This window comes from Carassius gibelio, chromosome A4 (assembly GCF_023724105.1).
Source record: "Carassius gibelio isolate Cgi1373 ecotype wild population from Czech Republic chromosome A4, carGib1.2-hapl.c, whole genome shotgun sequence".
Classification (NCBI taxonomy): Eukaryota; Metazoa; Chordata; class Actinopteri; order Cypriniformes; family Cyprinidae; genus Carassius; species Carassius gibelio.
The window spans coordinates 5,149,342-5,163,297 of NC_068374.1; the positions used below are offsets into that span (position 1 = coordinate 5,149,342).

At 39.6% G+C, this 13,956-nt stretch overlaps 1 protein-coding gene and 1 pseudogene across 1 annotated transcript; one reads left to right on the forward strand and one right to left on the reverse strand.

Moving 5' to 3' along the window:
- The first annotated feature begins 3,248 nt into the window (after nucleotides 1–3,248).
- Nucleotides 3,249–5,737, forward strand: LOC127968108 (uncharacterized). The gene is made up of 4 exons (XM_052569012.1): nucleotides 3,249–3,407; nucleotides 3,907–4,105; nucleotides 4,281–4,373; nucleotides 4,498–5,737. Exons 2-4 carry the CDS (start codon nucleotides 4,021–4,023, stop codon nucleotides 5,421–5,423), a joined length of 1,104 nt encoding a protein of 367 aa, XP_052424972.1. The 5' UTR covers nucleotides 3,249–3,407; nucleotides 3,907–4,020; the 3' UTR covers nucleotides 5,424–5,737.
- A 399-nt stretch (nucleotides 5,738–6,136) lies between these two features.
- On the reverse strand, nucleotides 6,137–9,387 carry LOC127981217 (uncharacterized; annotated as a pseudogene).
- Nucleotides 9,388–13,956: the final 4,569 nt, after the last annotated feature.

A 13,956-nucleotide genomic window follows, 5' to 3' on the forward strand; every position in this document is an offset into this window, starting at 1 on the left:
TTGGGCAATTAGTTGAATTAGTTGAAAGGGGTGTGTTCAAAAAAATAGCAGTGTGGCATTCAATCACTGAGGTCATCAATTTTGTGAAGAAACAGGTGTGAATCAGGTGGCCCCTATTTAAGGATGAAGCCAACACTTGTTGAACATGCATTTGAAAGCTGAGGAAAATGGGTCGTTCAAGACATTGTTCAGAAGAACAGCGTACTTTGATTAAAAAGTTGATTATAGAGGGGAAAACCTATAAAGAGGTGCAAAAAATGATAGGCTGTTCAGCTAAAATGATCTCCAATGCCTTAAAATGGAGAGCAAAACCAGAGAGACGTGGAAGAAAACGGAAGACAACCATCAAAATGGATAGAAGAATAACCAGAATGGCAAAGGCTCAGCCAATGATCACCTCCAGGATGATCAAAGACAGTCAGGAGTTACCTGTAAGTACTGTGACAGTTAGAAGACGTCTGTGTGAACCTAATCTATTTTCAAGAATCCCCCGCAAAGTCCCTCTGTTAAAAAAAAGGCATGTGCAGAAGAGGTTACAATTTGCCAAAGAACACATCAACTGGCCTAAAGAGAAATGGAGGAACATTTTGTGGACTGATGAGAGAAAAATTGTTCTTTTTGGGTCCAAGGGCCACAGGCAGTTTGTGAGACGACCCCCAAACTCTGAATTCAAGCCACAGTACACAGTGAAGACAGTGAAGCATGGAGGTGCAAGCATCATGATATGGGCATGTTTCTCCTACTATGGTGTTGGGCCTATTTATCGCATACCAGGGATCAGGGATCAGTTTGCATATGTTAAAATACTTGAAGAGGTCATGTTGCCCTATGCTTAAGAGGACATGCCCTTGAAATGGTTGTTTCAACAAGACAATGACCCAAAACACACTAGTAAACGGGCAAAGTCTTGGTTCCAAACCAACAAAATTAATGTTATGGAGTGGCCAGCCCAATCTCCAGACCTTAATCCAATTGAGAACTTGTGGGGTGATATCAAAAATGCTGTTTCTGAAGCAAAACCAAGAAATGTGAATGAATTGTGGAATGTTGTTAAAGAATCATGGAGTGGAATAACAGCTGAGAGGTGCCACAAGTTGGTTGACTCCATGCCACACAGATGTCAAGCAGTTTTAAAAAACTGTGGTCATACAACTAAATATTAGTTTAGTGATTCACAGGATTGCTAAATCCCAGAAAAAAAAAAAAATGTTTGTACAAAATAGTTTTGAGTTTGTACAGTCAAAGGTAGACACTGCTATTTTTTTGAACACACCCCTTTCAACTAATTGCCCAATTGCACAGCCTTAAGAGCGTGCATATCATGAATGCTGGGTCTTGTTTGTTTTCTGACATTCTACTGAACCTACTGGTAACTTGTTTGCCACGTAGCAATAAAAAATATACTAAAAACCTTGATTATTCTGGTTAGTCACATTGTACTGCTATTATTTTGAACAATACTGTATAACAATCACTCCTTCCTTGCATACAAAAAAACTTTATATTTATACACAAATAAATAGAGGGGTCTGAGTCCAAAAAATTTAAGTGCACTGTGCAAGTGCAAGTGTCTTTGTTTTAAAATAAAAGCTTTGATGAGGTAAAAAAATAAAAACGGGTAAAAAAATAAAGCACAAAAATGATTCTAACATATTGGTGGGGGCGGGAGGGCTATTTAGGAGTGCATAGCTATTTAGTAGTGTAACTTAATACTCCCAGTTAAGCAGAACTAGGTTTTAGTGTAGAAAACAGTCTTTCAGCATTCTGCCCTGTAAGCCTGCTTCCTTCAAAAATTTCATGCAGTGGCCGTGCATGAGGCTTCCTGATCATCAACCCAGTCAGGTGCTGAGCAATATGAACGAACTTTTATCCCGAGACTATATAAAATTAAACAGCACTTGTCAGTTGGCATTTTATGATCTAGATTTAATCTAATGTTTAATCATGAAATGCCAACTGACAAAGTGCTGTTTGATTATAACTTAATCAACCGCGATCGCGCATGGAGATAATAAATAATTAATTTCCACAAAGCGGTAGGCTATATTTATATGTGTATTAGCGAAATAATTGTTATGTAGTAAATTAAAATATAATCTAGGATGTTTAAACAAGATAATCTTGTCAAAAGTTTCATTCAGTGGCCGTGCTTAAGCCTCCAGATCATCCGTCAGTTGCTAAGCAATATGAACAAACTTTCTCTTCTAGACTAATGGTGAGCAAATACAACAGATAGAGAATTAAATTCAACGCTTTTCAGAATCAGAATGAGCTTTATTGCCAGGTAAGTTTACACATAGCGTACGAGGAATTTGTTTTCGTGACAGAAGCTCCGCAGTACAACAGAATAACAGCGACAGAACATAAAACACATAATAAAAGAATAAAAAAAACATTTTTTTTATTTTCAACATGCACTCATTCATGTCTGTTTTATTTAATTCATTTAAAGATACGTCTTTATTGGAGCAGGACATGACGAACACTACGTAACTCGATGAGTTCGTCTCAATTGTTTAGAAACAAGCTGCATAAATTAACTATATCAGGAATTTATGTCTCAGATCTCATTTGTGCATGTCTGTTATGTTAAATAAAGTTGATTAATTAAAGCAAACCAAGTAGAACATATACTTTACCTGTGCACTGAGTTGTTGTTGACTGATCACCTGAGACGCCCGGGCTGCAATGGCGGAAATCTCAAAACGGCCACAAGATGGCGCCGTAAATCGGCGAATCCGATATTACAAAACCGATACCCGATTATGGAAAAATGCTTAAATATCGGGAAAAATATCGGTAAACCGATACATCGGTCGATCACTAATTAAAACCACACAGTCTATGATTAAAACCCAAAATTTCCACAACTTAAATCTAAATCCTAACGTTAAGTTACCTAACGTTAGTGTAAAACGATTGATTATATCCTAAGGAACTTTTCCCCACACATTAAACATAGCTTTATATACGCTTTATAAACTCCATTTAAACCCTACCTATTACACGTACAAAACATTTAATCATTTTTGACTTATTTAACTTATCCGATTTCAAACCTTAAACTCACCTGAAAGAACTGAAAACAGCAGCAACGCAAATAGGCCTACGACTGTTACCACTCAGTTTCCATAGCAACTCCCTCCGCTCCACTATTTGAATGTCAATTAGCCTTTTTCACACACAACCGGAAGCTACGTCACGCAGGGTAAACTTATTTCCACCACAGCTGCAACACCGCCGTTTTGACAACATGGATCGTTATTTCACTGCTTCTCTCTCAACGCTGCCGCGACTCGGATTCGAGGATGTTGAAAGAATAGTTGGACGACATTCAACAACTAAAGAAGCAAGGCTGAGCAAGGGCTATAAATTCTTTGTTGAGGAGTTTATTCACAATTATCAAGGTAAGTTGACAACTAGCTGATGCTAGCATCTGCAACATTATGAATGCTAACCATTTCGTATGTGTTCAGTCTCGAATGTTGTTGAACGGAAGGTGGTAGTGAGAGCAAGGTGTTATCATTCTATGAGGAAAAATGAGGAGCCCCACACACTTGAGGTTATATGTAAATAATATGCCTGTTGGCTTATGAGTTCATCAGATCAGCTATTACTGTTCTGACTGCAGGTCACTCCATTTTAGTTAAAATAACTGCGGTTGCAGATTTTCAATTCCCTTTCTTTTACTTTCACCTGTCGTAAAGTTTTCTCTCTCTCTCTCTTTCTCTCTCTCTCTCTCTCTCTCTTTAAGTTAACGTTACGTCTCTTAAATCTTATGCGGTTGCAGACTTTTTCTATACTTCTTGCCTTTGCTGCTGTTTGCAGCTTTCAATTAAAAGCACGTAATGTATATTACTAATAAAAATTACAATTCATTAGCTAAACAATTGTCTTCTCAAACAGATCGCATTGGAATCGGAGGGGGTCGTTAGTGTTGCTGACTATATTTGCAGCTGTGCAGCTGGTAAAGGATTGTGCAACCATCTGACAGCACTTTTGTATCAGACAGCCCACTACATGCAGCTTAATTTACAAACCGTCCCACCACCACTGGCCTGCACGAGTGAGCCACAGAGATGGCATCGTCCAAGAACACAGGCATGTATTTTTCTTTTCTGCACTTGGTAATAACACTATTAACTCAAAGAAAGTATATGTAAACATTAAAACATAGATTAATAATGAACAAGAGTTCAGATTAAGTAACAAAAATGAAAATCACCAAAGATCAATAAACAATTTTTAACTATTACTGTACATGTTTTATATAAAGGGAGTACATGCAGAGGCAGTGAGTGAACTTTGTGTAGTGAAACCAAAATCAGTTGGGAAGACTGGAATCAAGTCTACCCTATACAAGGCTTACACGGGTAATTCACAACTTTGTTTATGTGTGTGTGTTTGTTTGTTTTGTTTCTGTTTGTTTGTGTGTGTGTGTGCGCACAGCTACAGCTTAATGTCTTCACGACTCATAATTTGTGTTGATTTCTTTAGGTCCCCTTCCAGATGCTGATGTCTTGGCTTCTGGTGCAAAACTAAATCGGATAAATCCCAAGCCTATGCTGGCACACATACTTGAGGGTATGTCAAAAGTAGAGTTGGTCCCCTCACAATTTGGTCCTGTTCCTTTTGGCAGTCCACTGTCTTACCAATGTCCCCCTATAGCTGCAGGTGTTCCTGATGTTAATTTTCCCCCACTACCTGTGCTTGGTTATGAGTTTAGCTGTAATTTTAAATTTGTGCCCACACACCATCAAGCACTTCATCTGGAGTCTATAAAGGTTACCCATAGCTCAGCTTGCCAGATTGAAGAGGCCACAAGACTACAGTCAAAATGCACTGCTTGGGGACAAATTCGGAAATCAAGGGTTACTGCGAGCAGGTTCCGGGAGGTTTGTCATGTGGTTGGGGATTCAGCTAGTCAGTCATTGGCCACAAGAATCTTTAAGGGCACAAGGCAGACAAGTGCTATGAAACGTGGCCTTGAACTTGAGCCAGATATTTTGAGAAAATATTCTGAGACAGCCAGTGTTAGTGTCGTACCATGTGGCTTTATTATCAACCCAGAAGTACCACATCTGGGAGCTGGTCCAGACGGACGAGTCCACGATCCATCTGAAAAATTCCAGTTTGGACTAGTGGAGGTAAAAAGCACCTCTGCTGACAATATTGCTCAGGTTCCGTTTGTGAAAATTCAGAGAGGAATAGCCAAACTTAAAGAGACCCATAAGTACTACTGGCAGGTACAAGGTCAGCTTGCAGTTACTGGTCTTCATTGGTGTGACTTTGTGACTGACACGAAATCAGATTGCACAATACAGAGGATCTGGCGAGATGATGCGTTCATAGCATCAATGAAAGACAAGCTAGACATGTACTATTATAACGTTTATATGGGTGTCTATCTGTCAGCGGTATGAATGGACAGTTTCTTTTCATATTATACTATGAATTTAAGATTTTTTTCTTATGTGTATATACTTTATGTAGTTGAGTAGTATGTAGCATATTTTGTAGTGTAGATCTTTTGTAACATATTAGCGAAATCACAAATTATACTGTAACATTAAATATATAGTGCTTGCTCTTAATTAGATGTAAATATGTACATACCAAGCTGAACACATTTTGTATTCAATATTCTGTAATGTATATGATATGCATACACATTTACTGGTTGTATATATTTATTTAATACAATGTGTGAAATAACAATGAACACCAGAGCAGAGTTGACAATTTTTTTTTCATGAATTATTATAAAAAGACTTCATTATCAGCTATTTCATTGTGTCTGTCCAGTTAATTAATATAAATTATTTCAATATACACAGATTAACTTTTAATTTACAATAAAAAGTAAAAGCACATTTATTGATGGTAAGTATTAAAGGTATGCATTGCAACTAACTGAAAAAAAAAAAAGTCACAAACTGTCACAAGTTAACATTACTATTATAATAATTGGTCATTCTAATAAAATCTAACATGCTAATACACAATCACTCTTTAAGAAACATTGGTCCCTGATAATTAACCATAAAACAGCAATTATGCCAGATCTGATTAACACTTCCTGACAATGTCAGTGGCACAACAGAATCCCAGATGTGGTTTTCCTTGACCCTTCGAATCACCCTTTCCACCAGAATTCTGAGGCGTGCAATGGCAGTGTTTTTTCACATTCCTGTTTGCTGAACTGCTTGGCACATTTGAAAGGAGGAATTATCAGTCTAGCACCAACACTGGAGAGCATGTCTTCAATCGTGAAACCCTTGTCTGCCATGACCACATCTCCAGGCTCAAGCAGGTCCAAAATCCCAGATTTCTTTGTGATTTCTTTGTCAGAGATTGAACCTGTATAAAGCTGAGAGATAAAAGTCACTGCACCACACGGAGCTACCCCAACCAGACCTTTGAATGTGGTAGTGCTCTTGTAACTGGAGAAGATCTCAGAGTGGAGTGTCAGCGATGTAGGGCTTTCACAGCGGATTTCTGTGCAGTCCAGGATGACTCGCAGGTGTGGACTGAACAAACGGTAATTCTCTGGCATGGAGGAGCATATTTGTTGCTTTGACATCCAAATGGGTACTGAACCCAACACAAAGAACAGGTAATTAGCCCAGGTGATAATGGTCCTACTCACCGTAGCCACACTAACTCCAAAAATGTCTGCAATAACTTGTTCCCTCAGTCCAGCAGCTACCCGACAGCAGTACATGAACAGTTCATCTATGAGCTGGATTTTCCATGCAGGGCTAGGGCTTGGGGATGCTTCCTGACCCATCCTCTGTGCCTTGGTCCAGTACACCAGATTGCTAGCAGATGGACATATAGACTCCCAGAACAACTGGAAAACTTCCTGTGACGGAAACTTTGTGTAGTATCTGAGAGTTTGATCAGAAACACAAAATCTGTTCAGTACTGTTTGTTTTCCTAGTGACATTTTCTGCAACCTTGCCTCCAGCTCTTCGATGTACTGCAGGGCCTCATCTAATGCACCTATAAAAATATATATAGTTAGTCATACTATTTGTAAATTTCACATCACAGTACACTGTTTGCACCAAAGACAACAGGGTCATTCTATAATTGCAGGTACATTTGGTGTCCAAAATATGTTTTGTCCCTGCTTTTACATTTCTTTCAATAATTCTATTTGTTACTCAGTGTCATGAATCACAAGATGTTACAGACTATATATATATATATATATATATACACACACACACATATACACACACACACACATATATATATATATATATATATATATATATATATATATATATACACACACACACATATACATATATACTAGGGGTGTAACGATACGCGTATTCGTATTGAACCGTTCGGTACGACGCTTTCGGTTCGGTACGCGGTACGCATTATGTATACCGAACGGTTCGTTGGAGTAATTAATTATATTTGAAAAAAAAAAAAAAGAGAGAGAAAGAAATATAATGATATGCGTTCAACAAGGTAGCCCAATAACCCAAACGACGTAACAGGCAACGCCCCTGACACTCCCGAAGAAGAAAAAAACACCATCTTATATGTTTATGTTAGGCTACTCAGCAGGCGCTCGCTCACTCAGTACACGCTGAAGGCTCGTTGCAAAATAGCCAATGCGTTTAACAGACTAGAAATGAGAAGATCCTCCAATAACCAACAGGTCTGGTGTTTGGGTGCACTTTGGATTCCCTTTAAGCTATAATGGTGATGGCAAGAGAGTGGTGGATAAAAAAACAACGGTATGTCGCATCTGCAACATGACAGGGTACACCAGCGGGATTACAAAAAAAAAAAAAATACAGCGGGAATATCTGGGATATATGCGTCAGTACTATCTGGGAAAAGACGAAAAAAAGGAGAAACATGCACGCAGCAAACTATCCCTGCAGCATTTAGACACTATAGCTTACAGGGAATCCAACCCAAACACCAGACCTGTTGGTTATTTTAGGATCTTATATTTCTGGTCTGTTAAATGCATTAGACATTTTGCAACGAGCCTTCAGCGCGTGCTGAGTGAGCGAGCGCCTTTCACATATCGCGCCTAAAAACGCATGGAAAACGCTAGGCGCATCTTTCTCCTCCTTTCCAAAGCGCTCGGGCAGAAGCGCTCATGAGGCGTCTGTCTTTGCTAAGCAACAATGACGTGCTCTCTCCATGAGACGCGGAATTTTCAGCGAAGGATAAATGGATTTGCAGCTCTAAAAATCGCTTGCAGTAGCTCTGCTACTGAATTTATTTCAAAATTGCAATCCATATACAACTATGATCAGCTGTTCCTTCATCTTGGCTGAGCTCTCAACGTTGTTACGGGAAAGGATGAAGCTGATTGGTTGGTTCTTGTCACATGACCCGCGGTGCGCTTGCGGCATTCTGAAAAGTTGAGATGTTTTTACATTTTGCTGTATCTAAAACGTATCGAACCGAACCGAACCGTGACATCAGTGTATCGTATCGAACCGAACCGTGAATTTTGTGAACCGTTACACCCCTAATATATACACATATATACATATACACACACATATATATATATATATATATATATATATATATACACACACATATACATATATACACATATATACATATACACACACACATAAAACCTGCAACATCTTGTGATATAATTGTTTTTTATTTATTTCTAGTTGTCTGATGTGTAAATTCTGCCACCATGAAATTATATTATTAAAATAGAGTGAGAATATTAATATTATTTAAGAATTGAGTCATACACAGACACACACATACATCACTGTCATTTCAACAAGATTATTATTTCCGGCTATACAAGACACTATTTACAGAAAATATTATATTTTTATGGCCTTATACATCCTGTGATCAACGACAATGAGAAAATTATACAATTATTAATATTATTTGAAAACTATTTGAAAAGGCTTGAAACCTTGGACAACAAATGTACCTGCAATTATAGAATAAGCAAAAAAAAAATGTTTACCTGGAGGTGGTTGTGCCGCGTAATCATGTTCCTCAACTTGAATGGATTCATTAGGTGCAGTTTCTACCACCTGCTGCTCCTGAACACGAACGTCCACTCCAAGTCGCAAGGCAGTTCTCTCAAAAGCTGTTCCACGGAAAACGACTGGGAATGGAACCAACTTTCAGCCGCGAACTTCCTGGAACGTAATCGGCAGTGGTAAAATGCTGACTACAGACATATGTGCTACCTCTCCGAATTACGAAAGTACACCCTTCCTCTCGTCTAATAGCAACGATCCATTTCTTTTTGTGGTCTTCGTTTAAAGGAAACCCGTGAAAACTCAAATATGGTTGTTTTTGTTTAGAATTAGTGCACTGAGGGACGCTACAGCAACACTTACTCCTCGACTCCGCCATTGTTACCGGAAGTAACTTTACCCTGCGTTGGCGAACGCCGGAAACACAAAACCCGGAAGTTATTACTTTGAATTGTAATATAACAGTTAGAGATATTGATTTCTAATTTTGTCATATTATTGCTCAGACAGATCTATTTCAGGGTTTTTCTTGTCTAAGTGTGTGGATTGTGAAAAGTTAGAGCAATGGTGTCATCAATTGATCTGTTATTACTATATAAAAACTGTTGAGGGTCCATGGGGTTTGGCAAGAAGGAACAGATGTGGTTTTTAATGAGCAACTTCAAATAATTCAGTATGATAGAGGTTAGTGGTACAGGTTGGTAGTTATTCAGGCAGGTAACTACAGACTTTCAGGACAGGTATGATGGTGGTTTTCTCAAAGCATGTGGGAATCACTGATAGTCTAAGGAAGAGGTTGAAAATTTCTGTAAGCACCTCTGTTTGCTGGTTGGCACATGATTTGAGGACATGGCCATGAACACCATCAGGACCAGCTGCTTTGTGGGGGTTGACTTCTGTAAGTGATTTGGTTAAGTCAGGTAAGGACAAGATAAAAGAACAGGTATTATTGTGAATGAATGAATACTTTATTGTCATTGCATGTTTGTACAATGAGATTAAATTTACAACTGTAAACAATACATATAAGAAAGAGAAATACATCAACAGTACATCACAGGAAAAACTATGTGTATATATGTATTGCACATATGTAAATATTGCACAGTAATATTATGTTTGAAAATAAATCCTTTATATAATTTATGCATTTTGATCTTTAATTGCACTTGGATAAAATTGTTCTTAATTTTGGAGGTGTGAGCCTGAAAAACCCTATATTGCCTCCCAGAAGGTAGCAATGTGATGCTGTGTGCCACATGACAAAAACTTCTGGCTGTATATATGTCGGACAGTCAAGGAAGCTGTGTTGTTTTTTTTTTTACATGGTAATGATTATCTGTTTGCAGTTTCACTTCAGGGAAATTGTTGCTATCTCAAATAATTTCTTGATGTCATTCAACTGATCTGGCAGTGAGGCAGACAGAATCCATGTTGTAAGTTTTTCCATTCTTTTTTTCCACTGTGGTACATGATTGAGTTTAAGCTGGATGATGATCCTGGATGAGGCCGATGACTGTAGTGTCGTCTGCAAACTTTAGGAGCTTGACAGAGGGGTCTTTAGAGGTGCAGTCGTTGGTGTACAGGGAGAAAAGAAGAGGGGAGAGAACACATCCCTGAGGGGCACCAGTGTTATTGGAGCAGCTGTTTGATGTGAATTTCCCCAGTCTCACTAACTGTTGCCTATCTGTCAGAAAGCTGGTGATCCACTGACAGATAGAGCTAGGAACAGAGAGCTGGGTCAGTTTGGTCTGAAGGGCTGTTGGGATGATGGTGTTGAATGCCGAACTAAAGTCCACAAATAGGATCCTCACATAAGTCCCTGTTTTGTCCAGATGTTGCAGGATGAAGTGCAATCCCATGTTGATTGCATCATCCACGGACCTGTTTGCTCGTTAAGCAAACTGGAGGGGGTCCAGTAAGGGTCCAGTGATGTCCTTCACATAAGCCAGAACCAGTTTTTCAAACGACTTCATGACGACAGACGTTAGAGCCACAGGTCTGTAGTCGTTAAGTTCTGCTATCTTGGGTTTCTTTGGGATGGGGATGATGGTGGAGCGTTTGAAGCAGGAAGGCACTTCACACAACTCCAGGGATCTGTTGAAGATCTGTGAAAAGATGGGGGCCAGCTGGTCAGCAAAGATTTTCAGACAGGCTGGTGTAACACCATCTGGGCCTGGTGCTTTTCTTCTTTTGTTCTTCTTGAAGACCTGGCGCACATCATCTTCACAGATTTGAAGAGCAGGAGGTGTGGAGGGTGGGATTGCAGGATGTGTTAATGTATGTGTAGGGAGATGGTCAGAATGGATGTTGGGGGTTTCAAATCTGCAATAAAACTCATTCAGGTCGTTAGCAAGTCGTTGATTAGCCTCAGTGCAAGGGAATGGTGTCTTGTAGTTCGTGATGGCTCTTAGACCTCTCCACACTGAAGTTGAGTCGTTGGAAGTAAACTGGTCTTCCAACTTTTTAGCGTAGGTCTTTTTAGCCGCTCTGATCTCTTTTTTCAGTGTGTTCCTGGCCTGATTGTACAAGACCCTGTCCCCATTTCTGTAGGCATCCTCTTTGGCCTGACGAAGATGTCTGAGTTTTACTGTAAACCATGGCTTATCATTGTTGAATGTTAAATAAGTCCTGGTAGGAATGCATACATCCTCACAGAAACTAATATAGGATGTCACGGTCTCTGTGAGTTCATCCAGATCGGTGGTAGCAGCTTCAAAAACACTCCAATCAGTGAGGTCAAAACAAGATTGTAATTCCTGCTCTGTTTCACTGGTCTATCTCTTCACAGTCCTAACTACAGGTTTAGCAGATTTAAGTTTTTGCTTGTAGGACGGTATAAGATGAACCAGACAGTGATCAGAACGTCCCAAAGCTGCTCGTGGAACAGAGTGATATGCATCCTTTATTGTGGTGTAACAGTGATCCAATACATTACTGTCTCTGGTGGGACATGTAACATGCTGTCTGTATTTTGGCAGTTCACAGGAGAGATTGGCTTTGTTAAAGTCCCCAAGAATGATTAAAACAGAGTCCGGGTGTTATGGTTCTGTGTCTGTGATCTGATCAGCAAGTTTCTGTAAAGCTGAGCTCACATGCGCTTGCGGAGGGATGTAAACACTGACCAGAATGAACGAGTGAAACTCCCGCGGCGAATAGAACGGCTTGCAGTTGACAAACTGCATTTCTAGATCAGGACAGCACATCTTCTTTAACACCGTTACATCTCTACACCACCGTTCATTGATGTAAAAGCATGTCCCGCCACCGCGCAATTTCCCAGTTGATTCTGATTCGCGATCCGCTCTGAACAGCTGAAAGCCCGGCAGATGGAGCGCGCTGTCCGGTATGGCGTCATTCAGCCAGGTTTCCGTGAAACACAGAGCAGCAGAGTGAGAGAAATCCTTATTTGTCCGAGAGAGCAGAAGCAGTTCGTCTGTTTTGTTGGGTAGAGAGCGGAGATTTGCGAGATGGATGCTAGACAACGGCGTTCGAAATCCGCGCTTCCTGAGTCTGACGAGCGCTCCCGCTCACTTCCCCCGTCTGCGCGTCCTGAAGCGCTTGATCAGCGCCGCCGCTCCTCCGATAACAACGTTCAGTAAAACGTCTGAATAATTTAAATCCGGTAAAAGATCTTGTGGTGTGTTCTGCCGAATGTTCGACAGTTCATCCCTGGTGAAACTGATCGTGTTTGTTAAACAAAAAACAGGAAAAACAAACAAAAACAGCACAAACACTGGAGAGCCAAGCACTGAAGCAGCCATCTGAGGCGCCATCGAGTACAGCCTCGTTAAGGGAATTTTAAAATATAAATTTAAATATAGGCATAATATGTGTGAATTTTTTGCATATTAATTCATGTACCTCACTAAAATAGGCTACCACTTTTAATGCTCCGATGCAAAGTCAACCACAATTTCTTTAGAATAATATAACACATAATTAATATAATATAAATAATACTGCACACCTTTTAAATGTGTCAAATCTAAAATATAGTGTATTTCCTTAGAGAATAGGTTTGACATTTATCCTGCTTGAATTTGTTCTAAGAAACACACATCACTTCATAAACACTAAACTTTCAATGTGAATATTAAATATATTATCTATAGTGTTTTTCTTTCATTTTCCCCAACTGCAGTCAAATATAACACATCGTTGAGGCAAAGCTGATGTCTCTATGCAATATTTTTAAGATGTCATTTTTAATCAATTTCATCATTCATATCGCCTTTGTTTACATGAGGCGAGTCTGTGCAATGGTGAACGTAGCCAAAATATTGCTGCTAATTGTGCTAATTGATTATAAAGTGTAAAAATACACTCACCTAAAGGATTATTAGGTAAACCTGTTCAATTTCTCATTAATGCAATTATCTAATCAACCAATCACATGGCAGTTGATTCAGAGCATTTAGGAGTGTGGTCCTGGTCAAGACAATCTCCTGAACTCCAAACTGAACGACAGAATGGGAAAGAAAGGAGATTTAAGCAATTGTGAGCGTGGCATGGTTGTTGGTGCCAGACGGGCCGGTCTGAGTATTTCACAATCTGCTCAGTTACTTGGATTTTCACGGGCAACCATTTCTAGGATTTACAAAGAATGGTGTGAAAAGGGGAAAACATCCAGTATGCAGCAGTCCTGTGGGCGAAAATGCCTTGTTGATGCTAGAGGTCAGAGGAGAATGGGCCGACTGCTTCAAGCTGATAGAAGAGCAACTTTGACTGAAATAACCACTCGTTACAACCGAGGTATGCAGCAAAGCATTTGAAAAGCCACATCATGTATAACCTTGAGGTGGATGGGCTACAACAGCAGAAGACCCCACCAGATACCACTCATCTACACTACAATTAGGAAAAAGAGGCTACAATTTGCATAAGCTCACCAAAATTGGACAGCTGAGGACTGGAAAAATGTTGCCTGGTCTGATGAGTCTCGATT